The following is a 16,873-nucleotide window of genomic DNA, read 5'->3' as shown; positions in this document are numbered from 1 at the left end:
AGCACGCGCATCCTCGGGCATTCATTCTCCTAAAACGTCTTCAATCTGAATAAGCTTTAGGAGAATAGTTTAGTGAGGGACAGTTAGTTGCATGTTTTCAAATTAGTGATTTAGGGACAGATTATTGTAGGATCTGTGAAAAATGTAAGAATAAAAAAAAAAAAGACCTATTCAGTATATATTATATATATATTATATATATATATATATATATATATATATATATATATATATATATATATATATATATATATATATATATATATATATATATATATATATATATATATACACATATATATATATCTACTATATAAAGCTGAATGTGTGTATGTGTGTGTGTGTGTGTGTATGTATGTATGTCCGGGATTGGCATCTGCACCGTCGCAGCTACAGCCACAAAATTTTGCACAGTCACACGTCTGGACCCTGAGAGCGTCATAGGCTACGTTGTGAGGTGAAATTTTAACCCCGCGCTTTCCAATTCACCAAGCAATTTTGCCCCTATCTACATAATGGGTAAAAAAGTGAAAGGAAAAGTGTTGGAGGCGTCGCAGCTACAGAAACAAAATTTTGCACAGTCACAGGTCTGGACCCTGAGAGCGTCATAGGCTATGTTGTGAGGTGAAATTTTAACTCCGCGCTTTCCAATTCACCAAACAATTGTGCCTCTATCTACATAATGGGGAAAAAGTGAAAGGAAAAGTGTTGGAGGCAAATTGACAGCTGCCAGATGTGAACAAGGGGGACTTAAAGAATGAGAGCGATGGCGCCAAAGAGTATATACCGATCAGTTGCTAAGGTGGGGCCCCGACATGAGATACAGATAGGGATTCTAGATTGTGAGCCCCATCGGGGACAGTGATGAATGTGTGCAAAACTGTAAAGCGCTGCGGAATATGTTAGCGCTATATAAAAATAAAAAAGAAGAAAAAAAGATACTCACCACACACGGGGATATGAACACACACACAAAATGCGCCACACACTACCACGTGCTTGAACACATATACCACCCTCAGCACACATTTCACCACACATACACCAACCTCGCCACATAAAAGTCGAAACACAAAAGTCGCCGCTCAAAACTCACCACGCGCAAAACTCGCCACATGCAAAAACTAGGCTCACGCAAAACTCGCCACAAGTGCAAAACTCACCTCATGGAAAACTCGCCACACGCAAAACTTGCACATGCGGAAAAATTGCCACATGCACAAAATTTTCAACACATGCAAAAGTTGCCTCACACAAAACTTGCACATACTCAAAAGGCACCAGACATAAAACTCACCACGCGCAAAACTCGCCATGTGCAAAACTTGCTGCACACAACTTGCTACACTAACCTGTCACATGCAACTCGACACACAAAAAGTTGCTACACGCATGTTGCCACACAAAACTCAACACACACAACTTGACCAACGAAACTCGCCCTAAAACACACACAAGTCTGGTATTAGCCTTCAAAAATAAAAATCTGATTAATAAGCAGACAAACTACAAGAGCAACAAATGTACCATATAGGAAATACGGCAGCTGTCAGTCACATGACCTGTCTATTATGTATATGTGTGAGCTAATATATACTGCCAGGGGGAGGGCTTCCTGTTGGCTGGGGATTTATCAGGCTGCCAATTTATCTTACAAATACTGAGGTAAAAATACTGAGCAAATAACGTGTTAACGAGGTCTAATACAGGAGATCACACAGGTATATACTATATACAGGGGAGATGACACAGATATATACTATATACAGGAGAGATGACACACAGGTATATACTATATAAAGGAGGAGATGACACAGGTACATACTATATACAGGAGCAGATTACCTACAGATATATACTATATACAGGAGGAGATGACACACAGGTATATACTATATACAGGGGAGATGACACACAGGTATATACTATATACAGGAGGAGATGACATACAGGTATATACTATATACAGGAGGAGATGACATACAGGTATATACTATATATAGAAGGAGATGACATACAGGTATATACTATATATAGGAGGAGATGACACACAGGTATATACTATATACAGGGGAGATGACAGCAGGTATATACTATATACAGGGGAGATGACATACAGGTATATACTATATACAGGAGATGACATAGGTGTATACTATATATAAGGGAGATGACAAACATGTATATACTGAGGTGAAAATGAGAGATGTGAGGTGAAAATGAAAAGGTGTGAGTGCAAAATGAGAGGAGTGAGGGAAAATAGTGTAGTGATCGGAAAATTACAGATGTGAGGTCGAAATGACAAGTGTTAGGCGGGAATGAGAGGAGTGAGGGAGAAAATGAGAGGTGTGAGGGAGAAAATGAGAGATGTGATTGGGAAAATGAGAGGCGTGATGGGAAAATAAGAGAAGTGACGTGCTATAACTAACCACAGATATTTACTATGCCCAGGCAACGCCGGGCTCTTCAGCTAGTATATATATATATATATATATATATATATATATATATATATATATATATATATATATATATATATATATATATATATATATATATATACATATACATATATATACTAAATGTTAATTAAAAAAATTGATAGTTACTCTTTAAAAACAAAAATCAAATATATTCTGTTTACACTTAAAACATAAGTTGCTTAATAATGTTACATACTAACAAAGAAAAAGTACTTTACACCTCCAATTCAGCATTTTGACATTTTCTGCACTTGTACATAGATGGTAATTGTTTATCAGATAGTCCTTCACATGCTTTGTGGTACCAATCTTGGCATGTAAATTCACAGAAAACCATTTTCATATCTTCCTCTGTTGCACACACATTTCTATTAAGGTACCGTCACACAACGATATCGTTAGCGATATCGTTGCTTTTTGTGACGTAGCAACGATATCATTAAGGAAATCGTTATGTGTGACAGCGACCAACGATCAGGCCCCTGCTGGGAGATCGTTGGTCGCTGAGGAAAGTCCAGAACTTTATTTCGTCGCTGGACTTCCCGCTGACCTCGCTGGATCGGCGTGTTTGACACCGATCCAGCGATGTCTTCATTGGTAACCAGGGTAAACATCGGGTTACTAAGCTAAGCGCAGGGCCGCGCTTAGTAACCCGATGTTTACCCTGGTTACCAGCGTAAACGTTAAAAAAACAAACACTACATACTTACCTTCAGCTGTCTGTCCCCGGCGCTCTGCTTCTCTGCACTCCTCCTGCATCCTGTGTCAGCGCCAGCCAGCCAGAAAGCACAGCGGTGACGTCACCGCTCTGCTTTCCGGCTGACCGGCGCTGACAGTGCAGAGGAAAGCAGAGCGCCGGAGGACAGACACGGAATGTAAGTATGTAGTGTTTGTTTTTTTAACGTTTACGCTGGTAACCAGGGTAAACATCGGGTTACTAAGCGCGGCCCTGCACCATTGATTATGGCCCCATAGATGCTCCTTATAAAGCTGTGCCCCATATACGGTATATTGCTCTGCACCATTCATTATTTCCCCATAGATGCTCCTTATAAAGCTGTGCCATATATAATGCTCTGCACCGTTCTTTATGGCCCCATAGATGTGCCATATAAAAGCTGTGCCATATATAATGCTCTGCACCGTACTTTTTGGCCCCATAGATGCTCCTTATATAATGCTGTGCCATATATAATGCTCTGCACCGTTCTTTATGGCCCCATAGATGTGCCATATAGAATGCTGCTGGGGCCCAGAAGGCACTGCAGAAAGGTGAGATTCTATCAGAATCTGTCAGAGGAGCGGAAGTGCCATAGCAGCTCCGCCCTCCCATTGACTTCAGTGGCAGTGAATCTGGGGCCTGCACGTCCTTCCCTGTCCACTTATGGCAGATGGAGATCGCGGCGGCCATTTTCCTGCAGCCGAGATGCGAACTCGGCTTCAGGAAAATGGCCGTCGAGATCGCCATCTGCGCACGCGCGGCATCCCGTGGCCATTTTCCTGAAGCCCCGGGAAGCCGAGAAGAACCATCTGCGCACGCGCGGCCTCACAAAGATGGCCGCGCCCACCGATAAACGGCTGAATAGCGCAGATCGCGCTATTTTCCTTGAAGCTGCGCAGTGGATTAGCCACTTGGACATGCGCACACCACTACGCCACCAACAGAGATCTGGGGGAGAAACAGCGCTGTCACCACGCCCATATGACCTGACCAGCGTGAGTCACAGCCCAAAATGGCGACTTTACAAAGGTATTTCGGCAGCATAGGTGGGGAATAAAGGCTCCAAAATACACTAATGTAAAGCCCAGCTCTGCCCCTATTTAACGCTATTTTTAGCTCTTCTTGAAAAAAACGGGGTGACAGGTTCCCTTTAAGGGTAAGATCAGTAAGGGGTTTAACCACCTGTGAAAATCATTTGATTAATTTCTAGTAATAGTTTGCAAAATCCAGAAAGCAACCCCTTCAAGTCTCGAGGCTGAACCCAATCAACGATCGCCTAGACCTTCATGGGGTGCATGCGAAAACCCTCCCTAGATACAATAAACCCCAAAAATGACAATTCTTGCACAAAAAATGAACATTTTTCTAACTTAGCAAAAAGTTGATTCTCTTTAAGTCTCTGGAGAACGGTACGCAAATGTCCCACATGAGCTTGCTTGTCTGAGGAATAAATCAAAATGTCATCTAGGTATATAACTACAAAGCGACTGATGAGGTCAGAAAACACCAAATTTATAAAATTTTGAACGACAGCTGGATCCTTTGTCAGTCCAAAAGGCTTAACCAGATTTTCAAAATGACCCCCGGATGTGAGAAACGTTGTCTTCCACTCGTCTCCCTCTCGTACTCTAATCAAGTTATAGGCTCCCTGTAAATCTAACTTAGAAAACCATTTAGACCCAGACAATTGGTTAGTCCTTTCTCCAGTGTCCCGGAGCCCCACAGTAGAAGCAAAGTTTATTTTCCTTGCAGCGTCCTTTTCCTTAAAGGACACAGCTCCCACCTCCATGGTTTCCACAGACGATGAAGAATCAACCATGACGGGATACAAGGGGGTCTCCTGCTGCATCACTCCTCTAGCATGGAGTCCATGCGGACGGCCTGTGTCATGGCCTCCTCGAGAGGGTCCGGTGGAGGATGTAACGCCAAAGTGTCCTTAATGTGTTCAAACAGACCTCGGAGAAACAATTCCCTGAGGGATGAATCATTCAAGACACCTCTGCAGCCCACCACCTAAACTCTGAACAGTACCACTCAGCCGAGTGCTTCCCCTGGGACAGACTCATAACTATATCCTCAGCCAATTGCACACGATCAGGTTCATCATAGATTTGGCCAAGGGCCTCAAAGAACCGATCCAAAGACATTCATTCCGGAGCCGTTGGAGAAAGAGAAAAAGCCCAAGCATGCGGAGCCTCCCTTTATAAAGAGAAAACAACCCCCACCTTTTCACCCTCGTCCCCCGAAGAACGGGGTCGCAAAGAAAACAACCTACACCCCTCTTTAAAGGCCCCAAATTTTCTCTTATCCCCAGAGAAGGTATCGGGTAACTTAACTGGAAGTTCAGGGAAAAACAACAATACATCAGTAACTCCCCCACCCTGAGTCCCAGAGAGAGGAGCACCCCGAACGGCATCAGCAACCTCCCTCTGAACCTGCTGATGGAAATGAGCCAGATTCCTCTGCTCCACAATTTCTGCACCATCTGGGTTAAATCTGTGACCTGCTCTGAGACATCACGCAGAGAAACCATAATAACACGAGAGAAAAAAAAAACAACCCTAACACAAGAGGAAAAAAGATTTTTTTTGGGTCACTGATAATGTGAGGGAAACACAGATTGTGTCTGGGGAATGAACACTAGGGAAAGTCTTTGGGGAGACATCAGTAACTAATAGAAGTTTATGGCTGCTGCAGAGAGAAAGCTACACTAACAGGACCTGAGACACGTGATCACAGGGGGAGTGGCTGGAGAAGGAGCTAGGCTCCGTGCAAGGGAGAGAGAGTGGTCAGACTAGCAGGGTACAATAGACAGAGGGCAAACGCAGTATCCAAGGGCACAGACTAAAGAATGGTCAAATACAAACTGAAGTCAGAAAAAACAGACAGGAACGCAGTAACCAAGGGCACAGACAAGGTGAGCAGTCGGAGAGCAAGCCAGAGATCAGAACCAGAGAAATAGAGGCACAGAATCAGAGCGCAGACACAAAATGATGGACAAGCAGGATTATACACTAGACAAACACATGGGAACAAACGGTATACACAGGTATAGCAAGGTCAGCTGCTCAGCCAAGGACAGAACTATCACTGACAAACCCCCCACAGGAAAGCGGGTTAATATAGCCCTCCCCTAACTAAAAGGAGGCCAGCAAGGTTAACTTCGTACAGCCAAGGACGGGGAAAGGAATTCCAGTCCAGATCCATGACAGTACCGCTGAAAAGGTCATCTTGTCCCGCAAAACAAGCTCCATCAGTGTAAAATTAAAGTAATAGCACTCAGAATAAAGCGGTGCAAAAAATATAGTTCTTACCCATATTGGTATTTCTCTGAGCGCATGACGGCACCACAGAGAGGGGATCTGCCCACCAAGGACAGGAAACCTACAGATAAAAAACGGTACCACTCTCCCGCATCAGTTGTTTACTAGAGAACGATGGGAGACTATGGAATAGCGTATTAGTTTTAACATTACTTAACTTAATTGAGATACCGCGTGACTAATCATATAAATAGCATATGGCACTATGTTAGTGTGCACACCCATAAGTGAAGGGAGGGAATGTACGGGTGCCGTCATGGGCTCAGAGAAATACCATTATTGATAAGAACTATATTTTTCTCTGACGCCCATGACGGCACCACGGACAGATTTGCATAGATTGTACATTCAGGGATGGACCACCGCTTCCAGAACCCTTTTACCGAAGGTAAGGTCTGAAGAGAAGATAAGGTCCTATCTATAGTGCCTATAGAATGTAGATGGTGATGACCAGGTAGCAGCTCTACATATCTGGTCAATTGAAGCTCCGGCCTTCTCCGCCAAAGAAGTTGCTACTGCTCTCGTTGAGTGAGCCTTGACATCACTCGGGATGGACATTCCACTTGAGGAGTATGACAGACTGATGGCATCCGTGATCCATCTCGCCAAAGTGGCTTTGGAGGCTTTTTTTCCCCCTTCCGGGGACCCTGAAAGCACACAAAAAGAGAGGCATCCTCCCTACTCTCTCTGGTGGCTTCGATATACTGCATGAGACATCTCCTGACATCTAGTGTATGTAGTGATTCTTCCTCATTTTTAGGGTTGGGAAAAAAGGATAGAAGCGATATCTCTTGAGTTCTGTGGAACCGGGATGCCACCTTTGGGAGGTATGCTGGGTCTATTTTGAGAACAACTCTATCCTCAAAAAACGGTGTGTAAGGAGGGTTAGCAGATAGAGCCTGTATGTCGCTAACTCTACGAGCAGATGTGAGGGCGACAAGCATAGATGTTTTGAGGGATAGGAATTTCAATGAGATATCTCCTAAGGGTTTGAAGGGAGGTTTAGTCAGGGCTTTAAGGACCAAATTTAAATCCCATTGAGGGGTAACCTTTACTGGAAATGGTCTCGATCTACCTGCTGCCCTGATGAACCTGGAAACCCACCGATTCCCAGCCAAATCGTAGTTGAATAGGGCTCCCAATGCTGCCACATTGACTTTTAGGGTACTTGTGGCTAGACCGATCTCCAACCCGTTTTGTAAAAATTCTAATATGGATTTAAGAGGGACCTCTTCCCTATTTTAGCACCCGATGTTACCTACTTTTTAAAAGAGTAGATACCAGCCCTGGAGAGAACCCTCTGCTTTCTAGTAGCTTTGTCTCAAATGCCAGGCTGTCAAGTGTAAGCTCGTAACTTGTGGATGGTGAACTGGGCCCTGGGAGAGTAAGTTTGGGAGGTCTGGGAGTACCCACGGGTCGGATACCGACATTCTCCTCATCCAAGAGAACCAAGGCCTCTTCGGCCAGAACGGGGCTACTAAGATCACATGAGCCCCGTCCTCCCGAATCTTCCTCAGCACTGCCGGAATCAGAGCAAATGGGGGAAACGCGTAAGCCAGCTGATGTAGCCATGGAATCAGGAACGCACCCAACGCCACTGGATTCCCCAGTGGAGTTATGGAGCAAAAAGTTTACTTTTTTGTTTAGGTTGTTTGCGAAGAGGTCTATGTTGGGTGCCCCCCATTTTTCTGTAATCTGGGTGAATATTGCCTGATTTAGCTCCCATTCCCCTTGCTTTAGATGGGAACGACTCAAAGTCCACTTTGTAGTTGTCCACCCCTTTTATATGCAGACTTGTCAGAGATAGAAGGTTGCTTTCGGCTATTTGAAATATTGACTTGGTTACTTCCATCAGATTTTGAGAGCGAGTACCCCCTTGGTGATTCAGGTACGCCACTACTACCCTGTTGTCTGACATAACTCTGACATGTTGAGAGTGAAGGGCCCCCAGGAATTCCAGCAGAGCGAACTTGACTGCTAGAAGTGCTTTCATATTGGAAGATTCTTTTGCTAGAGATGGCGACCAGGTGCCTTGGGCTAATAGGTCGCCCATATGAGCCCCCCACCCACTGGGGCTTGCGTCTGTGGTTACGATTTTTGAAATTGGAGTTACCCATGGGACTCCCTGGAAAAGATTGTTTTGCAATGTCCACCAGATTAGTGACCAAGTTGTGCGTGTAGATAGCCTGAACCGACCTTCTAAATGCCCCCTTAGAGAGACTAACTGAAAAAATTTGCCATTGAAGGTATCTCGAATGGAGCTGAGCCCATTGGACCGCAGGGATGCATGAAGTCATGGATCCCAAGAGGGACATAGCTTGGCGGAGAGTTATGGAGGGGAGAGCCCGTATCTTGGACACCAGCCCTGATATTTTTTGTATTTTCCCCCCGGGAAGGCAGCATTCCTCTTTTACAGAGTCTAGGGTGAGACCTAGATAATCCTGGACCTGGGAAGGCAATAACCTGGACTTTTTTAAGTTTACCAGCCAGACCAGCTCCTCTAGAGAATGTATTATTGTTTCTAGCTGATTGCTGTAGTGTTGGGGAGAGGAGCCTATTACCAAAAGGTAGTCTAGGTATGGCACAATCAGGGTGTCCTGTTCTCTCAGATGAGCCATTACCTCCGCTATTAGCTTTGAAAATATTCTCGGGGCTATGGCTAGTCTGAAGGGTAGGGCTGAAAACTGAAAGTGGTGTAACACCCCCCTGATGTAAACTGCTATCCTGAGAAACCTCTGGTGATCTCTGTGGATAGGGACATGATAGTAGGCATCCTTCAGGTCCAGGACTACCATGAAACACCGAGGAAACAGCATTTTTATAGATGTCTTTATTGTTTCCATCTTGAACGCTTGTACCTCTAGGTATTTGTTTAGGTTTTTCAAGTTTATGATAGTCCTGTATGCCCCGTCCGGTTTTTTTCTTTGGAACAGAGGGGAATAGTATCCTTGCTCTCTTTCTTGAGGGGGAACTTCCAGAAGGACTCCTTTGTCCACTAGCCCAATGACCTCGTTTTCCAATGCCAGTTGTTCTTCCACTGAAGACCTTGGTGATGTTATCATAAAGGAGGGCCGAGGGATTTTGAGAAATGTCAGTTTCAGCCCTGATTTTATTATGCCCAGGATCCATGGGCTGCGGGTAATTTTCTCCCAGGCCGAGAGAAAGAGTGACAATCTTCCCCCCACCTCCCCACCTGGGGCAAACCTTCATTGGGAAGGTTTCGTGTTGTCACTGGGGTTTTTATTAAACAAGAATCCTTTTTTATTTTTCTTATCCTACCATTTTTACTGGTTTTTCCCCAGCTTTTTACGGAAAAACCTCTTGCTCCGAAAGGGTCTTCTATAAGAGGGGAAACCCAGGGAGGGAAAAGATTTCTTCTTATCCCCCACCTTCTCTAGAATGTCATCTAAGATGGGACCAAACAGAAATTCCCCCTCACAGGGAATGGTACATAATTTTGATTTTGTCTGTAAGTCCCCTGGCCAGCACTTAAGCCAGAGGGCACGCCTAGCCGCGTTAGAAAAACTGCTGATCTAGCAGCTAATCTAATAGAATCGGCAGAAGCATCTGCCAAAAATGAGGCCGCCCCCCTCATTACAGGAAGGGTGTTTAGTATGGAGTCTCGGGATGTTTTCCCTTTTAGCTGGCCTTCTAGTTGGTCTAACCAAACCATTAACGAACGGGATGTGCATGTGGCGGCGACTGCCGGTTTTAGACCTCCCCCAGCTGCTTCCCAGGAACTTTTGAGAAAGGCGTCCGCCTTTTTGTCCATAGGGTCCTTCAAGACCCCATGTCCTCAAATGGGAGGGAGATTTTCTTTGATGCCTTAGCTATAGCGACATCTAGTTTGGGGGCTTTTTCCCAGAAGGAGCAAGACACATCCTCAAAAGGGTATTTCCTTTTTGGTGTTAATAACGCCTTCCATATGGGTTTTTTCCACTCTTTTTTGATTAGTGCGGATATTGTCTCGTTAAGGGGAAAGGCTCTCCTCTTTTTTTAGGTCAAGACCTCCGAACATGATGTCCTGTACCGATCTTTTGGGTGAGAGTCCACTAACCCCATAGTGCTTCTAACAGCTTTAATGAGGCCGTCGGTGTCTTCCAAGGGAAAACAACTGTGACCCCCAGAGGAAGAAGAGGATGATGAGGAAAAAGAAAAGGAGTTAGACGTATCCGAGTCTACATCATCACTGTCTGTATTCGACACCGGAGACGGGGACCTGTGCCTAGTCTTCCTCCGTTTTTTCACCTTTTAAAGGGATCTAAAGGTGTCTTCTACCTGGTTTTTTAGCAGGGTTTTGAGGTTGGCTGCAAACCCGGGAAACCCCTCGGACACTGTCTGCTATACACATGTTACAAAGTCTTTTCTCCCAGGTAGTTGGAAGGTCTTCTCTACAAAGGGCACAAATCCTATGCTTAGTTTTGCCTAAGCTTTTCTTCCCCGGTTGGGGATGCTCTGCATCTGTCTTTTTGCCGGACGCCGTACTGGACTCCTTGCTATGCTGGGACCTTGGGCGTTTACCGGTATCTTGGTGTCCTTTTTACTGTTGCCGTTTTTGCTGCTGCTGCGGCGATGCGGATGGTGGTGGTGGCGATTCTGGTAAGGGTGATGACCCAAGGTCGTTCATGGTGCCTATGCAGTGGCTGTGCTGCTCTGTAGGCTGCTGTGGCTGTAGGCTACTGCGGCTGCACCACCGAAGCAGCTAAGCAGGGCACCTTTTATGCGGCGGTAATTCCTGCCGCCTAATTTGATCCTGCACCTGCGCAGTAGCGCTCTGTTTGCCGGCGCATGCGCAATAGCCCACCATCGCGGTAATCCCTGTCAAATCCCGGGCACGCGCAGTCGGTTCCAAGATGGCGCCACGCATAGCGCGCGTGGAACCCCGCACACCGGAGCCTCCAGATTTTTTTGCAGCTTGCAGGCTGATTTTTGGGAGGGAGAGCGCCACTCTCCCCGCAGCCACAGAGGAACCCCCCTGGATTGCTGCAGCATCTTACCCGAGGAGGTGGTCGCAAACTCCCTGCCACCTCCCCCGCACACACTAGAGGCCAACTAGCCCCAGCGGTGGTGCTTCGGGTTACCACAACAGCCGAGGCAGGGGGACCCCCGCTGCCTGAGCCGGACTGATTGGCCCCGGAATCCCACGACGACGTCGTCTTCTGTAGGTGAGTCTGTAGGTATCCCATCAAGGACAGGAAACAGACTGATGCGGCAGAGTGGTACCGCCTTTTTATCTGTAGGTTTCCTGTCCTTGGTGGGTGGATCCCCTCTCCGTGGTGTGGTCTTGGGCGTCAGAAAAATTATTGTTTTAATTGTGTAAAAGCACGAAAACATTAAAAAAAAATTGGTATTGTTGTAATCGTACTGTATAAAACTGGCTTATCACTTTTACTACACACAGAAAGGCTTAAACTTGAAACAGAAAGCGATCAAATAATGTCATGTGCCTGAAAATAGTACTAAAAAAAGTCAACTCGTCCCACAAAAACAAGCCCTTACATGAATCTGTGGAACAAAATATAGGAAAATTATAGCTCAAAATATGGTGATGCAAAACCTATTTTTTGCAAAAAAAAGTGTCATTTAAGTGTATGACAGCAGCCAAACAAATACCAGATATAAATCTGGTATTGGTGTAACCGCAGCGACCCAAAGAATAAAGTCACCTAATCACTTATACCGCATGAGGATTGGTGTAAAAAGTAAATAAAACCAATTCTTCACCTGCTGATGATTATTTCTTTCTGCCTCCTAAAGATCGCAGAGATGGTGCATATTTATACTGCACTCTGCGCTGAGCGCTTACACTAGGGTTTCTGTGTAAATCTCTAAAATACGTGATTCAGAAGGAATCTCTGGCGCTGAACAGAGGCCAGACGGAGTCCAGAGTATCTCTGCTGCCTCATTATAGTATACAGATCCATCGGTGGTTTCATCTGTATGACATCACTCGGAGATTGAGATGAAAACCCCAAAGTAAGTGGTCAGCATAGAGCGCCGGGAAAATGTGATCCCAAACCTTATGTAAAATGTTGCCAATAAAAGCATCAACTAAATCCACAAAAAAAGCAAGCCCTCACTCAGGTCTGTCATCTGTTAACGGAAATATAGAGGGCTTCCACGTTACTGGTAGCACAAAGTCTCTGGAAAAGCAAAATGGTACCTCACCCACCAAAAGAAATTCAGCAAATTCTCCGCTCTTAAATCCAAATGCCCCACCCTTCTGAGCCCCACAGTGTTCCTAAACCTCATATAGCGTCCACGTTTGGCATTTCTGAAGCAATGAGAGCCCGCCTACCTTACGTTTGCACGACTCAAGGAGCATGGGCTGGGTTTAACGTACTGGTGACTGAAACGTACTGGTCACTGCAACGTATTGGTCACTACAACGGCAGTTTGCAATTTACACTCAAACATTCATTGCTGCTTGTTTCAGGAAAATACCCATTGAGTCAAACTCATCACTACATTTGTACATAATTTCTCTATGGGATATAATTTCCGAAATTGGGTCACTTGAGAAGGTAATCTGCTCTTCTAGCGATTAGGGGCTCTCTATATGAAGTCTGCAAACTGTTCTTCTTAGGGGCTCTGCCAATGTGACATGGCACCGTCAAACCATTCCAGCAAAATCTAAACTCCAGTATGGCTCCTCTTCCCTTCTGAGCTTTGCAATGTGCCTCAAAAGTAGTATTCCCCCACACAGGGGGTATCGTCATACTCAGAAGAAACTGAACAACAAATTGTATGGAGCAATTTCGCGAGTTACCCTTGTGAAAATGAAAAATTTGAACCCAAAAATAACCTTTTTGTGGGGAAAATGTGATTTTATTACTTTCACGGATCAACGTTATAAACTTCTGTGAAGCACCTGTGGGTTCAAGATGCTTACCACACATCTAAATACATTCTTTAAAGGGGTCTAGTTTCCAAAATGGGGTCACTTGTGAGGGGTTGTCCAATGTTCAGGCACATCAAGGGCTCGCCAAACGGGATATGACGTCCGCTAATGATCCAAGGAAATTCTACATTCAAAAAGTCAAATGACGCTCATTCCATTCCGAGCTCTGCCGTGTGCCCAAAAACTAGTTTTCTCTCTCATATGGGGTATCGGTGTAATCAGGAGAAATTACACAACAAATTTTGGGGTCCAATTTAACCCCGTTACCCTTGTCAAAATAAAAAAAAAATTGGATCTGAAGTAAATTTGTTGTGAAAAAAGTTAAATGTTCTTTTTTTTCTTTTAACATTCCAAATATTCTTGTGAAGCACCTGAAGGGTTAATATACTTCTTGAATGTGGCTTTGAGCACCTTGAGGGGTGCAGTTTTTAGAATGCTGTCACTTTTGGGTATCATATAGACCCCTCAAAGTGACTTCAAATGTGATGGGGTCCCTATAAAAAATAAAAAATGGATTTAAAAAAAAAGGTTTTGTAAATTTTGTTAAATACATGAGAAATCGCTGGTCAACCTTTAGCCCTTATAATTTCCTAACAAAAGAAAATATTGGTTCCAAAATTATGCTGATGTAAAGTAGACATGTGGGAAATGTATTTATTAACTATTTTGTGCAACATATCTCTTATTTAATGGCATGAAAATTAAAAATTGGAAACTTGCAAAATTTTCTAAATTTTCACCAAGCTTCATTTTTTTTTCACAAACAAATGCAAGTCATGCCAAAGAAATGTTACCACTATCATGAAGTACAATATGTCACAAAAAAACAGTCTCAGGATCAATGGGATCCATTGAAGCGTTCCAGAGTTATAACCTCATAAAGGGACAGTGGTCAGAATTGTAAAAACTGGCCTGGTCATTAACATACAAACCACATTAAGGGGTTAAATGACTGGCAACACTGAAGCACTTCTACTTCGTTTGAACTGTCATTCTGTGCTGAGCGTCCCTTTAAGGAAGATTCTATCAATAGATAGATACTCTTTCCTCGTTCACTGTGTAAAGAAGTGTGCCTTTTTTTCCCTCAAATGTATTAATGGCATGCTGTGGTGCAGTATAGACAACGGAAGGTTACAAAGTATCAAAACAGAATAGGGCTTATTTCTCAATGCAATTCTATGAGTTTTCTTGAAAACCTGTTGGGTGGGGAAAATGGTTAGCTTAGCAAATATAAAAAATCCTAAAAATCCCTAGAACGCTCTCATAAATTCACAAGCTTGATAAAAAAAAACGGGGGGTTAAATTAGTAACTAGATTTTGGTGTTGGCAGTAACTGGGTTACAGTGCTAACTTTTACACATCTTACCTTTAGAGTGCATTTTAGATGCACCATAGTCCTTTTGTCGAGCAACTGCCACAGCTATGCCAACTGGTGGATTCCGCACTTCCACTTCCCCTTGAAAACTTAATGAATCCTTGGCCTTATCCTTAGTGTTTTCAGGTCTATCCAGATAGTTTTTTACCTCTTTCTGTGACAAATTGTGCATTTTAACATCTTTTAACTGGGTTTCATCTAACTTCATGTTGCCAAGACCACCAAAAGGACTCTTTCTTCCACTACATTGCCAAGAACCAGTTTCTTTTTCAAAGTTTCCACTATAGGAAATAAGATTTTGCATGGCAGAACGCTCACAATGACCAGATGGATCTGTGGATTGTACATTGTTTTTTCTACAACCCAAAGTTTTAGATTCAATACAAAGTTTAGTTGTTTCCTCTCTTCCTGGGATTATTTGGGAGTGCTGTGTTGCCAAAGCAGGAATCTGTAAATTGGTGATATTACTGTTTTTTATCTGTGTTGCTTTTTCTTCTGGGTGCTTCACAATTACATTTCCTTCATCTTGTTGATGAGAATCAATAAATCCAGATATCTTACTTGTGTTTTTCATGAAGTTCTCCTGCCCACAATGGATAGGCTCAGCATTAGAAGCAAATGATTTTTTCTCTACACAGACATAGCCATAATTCTTTGGGAAAGACTCTGCAACCCTTTGACCTTTTAAGGAGGAATTACAGCAAATCACAGAGCCTTGCTCTCGATTGCCATCTGTTCTTTTTGGTTCATTTACTAATAACTCCTTGGAAAAAGAAGAACCTAAAAACTGTGCTTTTTCCTCAGGATTTCTCAATTCTTTTCCATTACAGTTACTTGCTTGGATACCAATATTTACGCAACTGTCACGTTCATTAGACACAGCATCGATAACTGAAAAATTTGATGCTAATGTGTTTATCTCATTGTTAGGTTCCTTGGCTTGCTGAATGATGCTCTGCATGGAAGAGATGACCGGCTGAGCAGATGTAGTGGATGCTACTTTACAGAAAAAATTTACAGGGTGACAGGACGGACACGAGCATTGTGGGCCCATTTTATCTGAGGTCACAATAGAATCTCTAAGTTTACTGTGATTTAAGATGGTCTGGCATAAAGGTCTTATATTCTCATCATGTCCACTTGATTGTTTAATACATTTGTTTTCTGCAGAGCTAATAGATTTGGAGAAAGATTCTCCCTCATAGTTACTCAAAAGAGACGTTTGGAGATGTTTTGACTTTGTTTCCATATTTCCTGACCAGCGGTGTGGATTTAATTCGGATGTAAACAAAGAATGCTCCCCATGTTTAGGCAATTTATGAAGCGTTAATTTCTTCCTCTCCTTTTCAGCTTTATAGTCCAGCTCACGGTCACTTAAGTCACTAGATTGTGTGTCTTCTGAAAATCTTCTCTCTTTTTTTGCTGTGCTCTGTACAGTAGGAGTAAGAAAGATTTCACTTCTGAAAACTTTTTCCTTAGAGTCTTTGGAAGGCTCCTTGAAGTTTTTATTTGAATGGCACACTGGTTCATTTATATGAAAGCTTTTTGTTGGATTAGCTTTTGTCTTTAAAACTGATGTTTGAGAAGGATATGTTGACTGCTGACCAACAAGGCAAAACCCATCTGGGAAAAAATTGAAGTGATATGTAAGCAAGAAAGCATATACCATATTTTAGGCTAAGAATCTCTACTCATTTTATGTAAATTACGTATTAAGGCGAAAGACAGCAAAAACTCTATATGAAAAAAAATGATATTTCAGATCAATACAACTTTGCTATATCCTGTTGAGGGCAGAGCAATCTCCTGCAGTGCGCAGGTGCCAGGACAATGTGACCTTTCTCAGCACCCCCGTCGGTACTCGTGCTGTCTGCACATGTGGCATCAGACTTTATGGTCCCGTGCCTGTCTGCTGCCCCGCGGTGCACTGGCAGAGCGGTGTGAGGTAAGATTTGCCACTTGCTCTGTAGAACCAGGCCCACCTGTCAGCCCACACTGTTTGCCCATATTTAATATGGCGCCTATACACCTTTCATGCCTATTGCGCAGGTGCGGCGCTTGCTCCACCCC

The 16,873-nt window shown here is 43.7% G+C and overlaps 1 protein-coding gene across 5 annotated transcripts in view; it reads right to left on the bottom strand.

Annotated features, from left to right (window-relative positions):
- The window catches only part of TNRC18 (trinucleotide repeat containing 18), a 672,655-nt gene that overhangs the window by 585,299 nt on the left and 70,483 nt on the right, over nucleotides 1-16,873 (bottom strand). For all 5 annotated transcript variants that reach the window (XM_069733831.1, XM_069733830.1, XM_069733832.1 and 2 more), the window contains exon 5: nucleotides 14,795-16,426. In XM_069733831.1, coding sequence (XP_069589932.1) covers nucleotides 14,795-16,426 — 1,632 coding nt within the window. The remainder of the gene's footprint in view (nucleotides 1-14,794; nucleotides 16,427-16,873) is intronic.

This window comes from Ranitomeya imitator, chromosome 7 (assembly GCF_032444005.1).
Source record: "Ranitomeya imitator isolate aRanImi1 chromosome 7, aRanImi1.pri, whole genome shotgun sequence".
Classification (NCBI taxonomy): Eukaryota; Metazoa; Chordata; class Amphibia; order Anura; family Dendrobatidae; genus Ranitomeya; species Ranitomeya imitator.
Note: the sequence above shows the minus strand (reverse complement) of the source record. Positions and strands in the feature narration are given on the sequence as shown.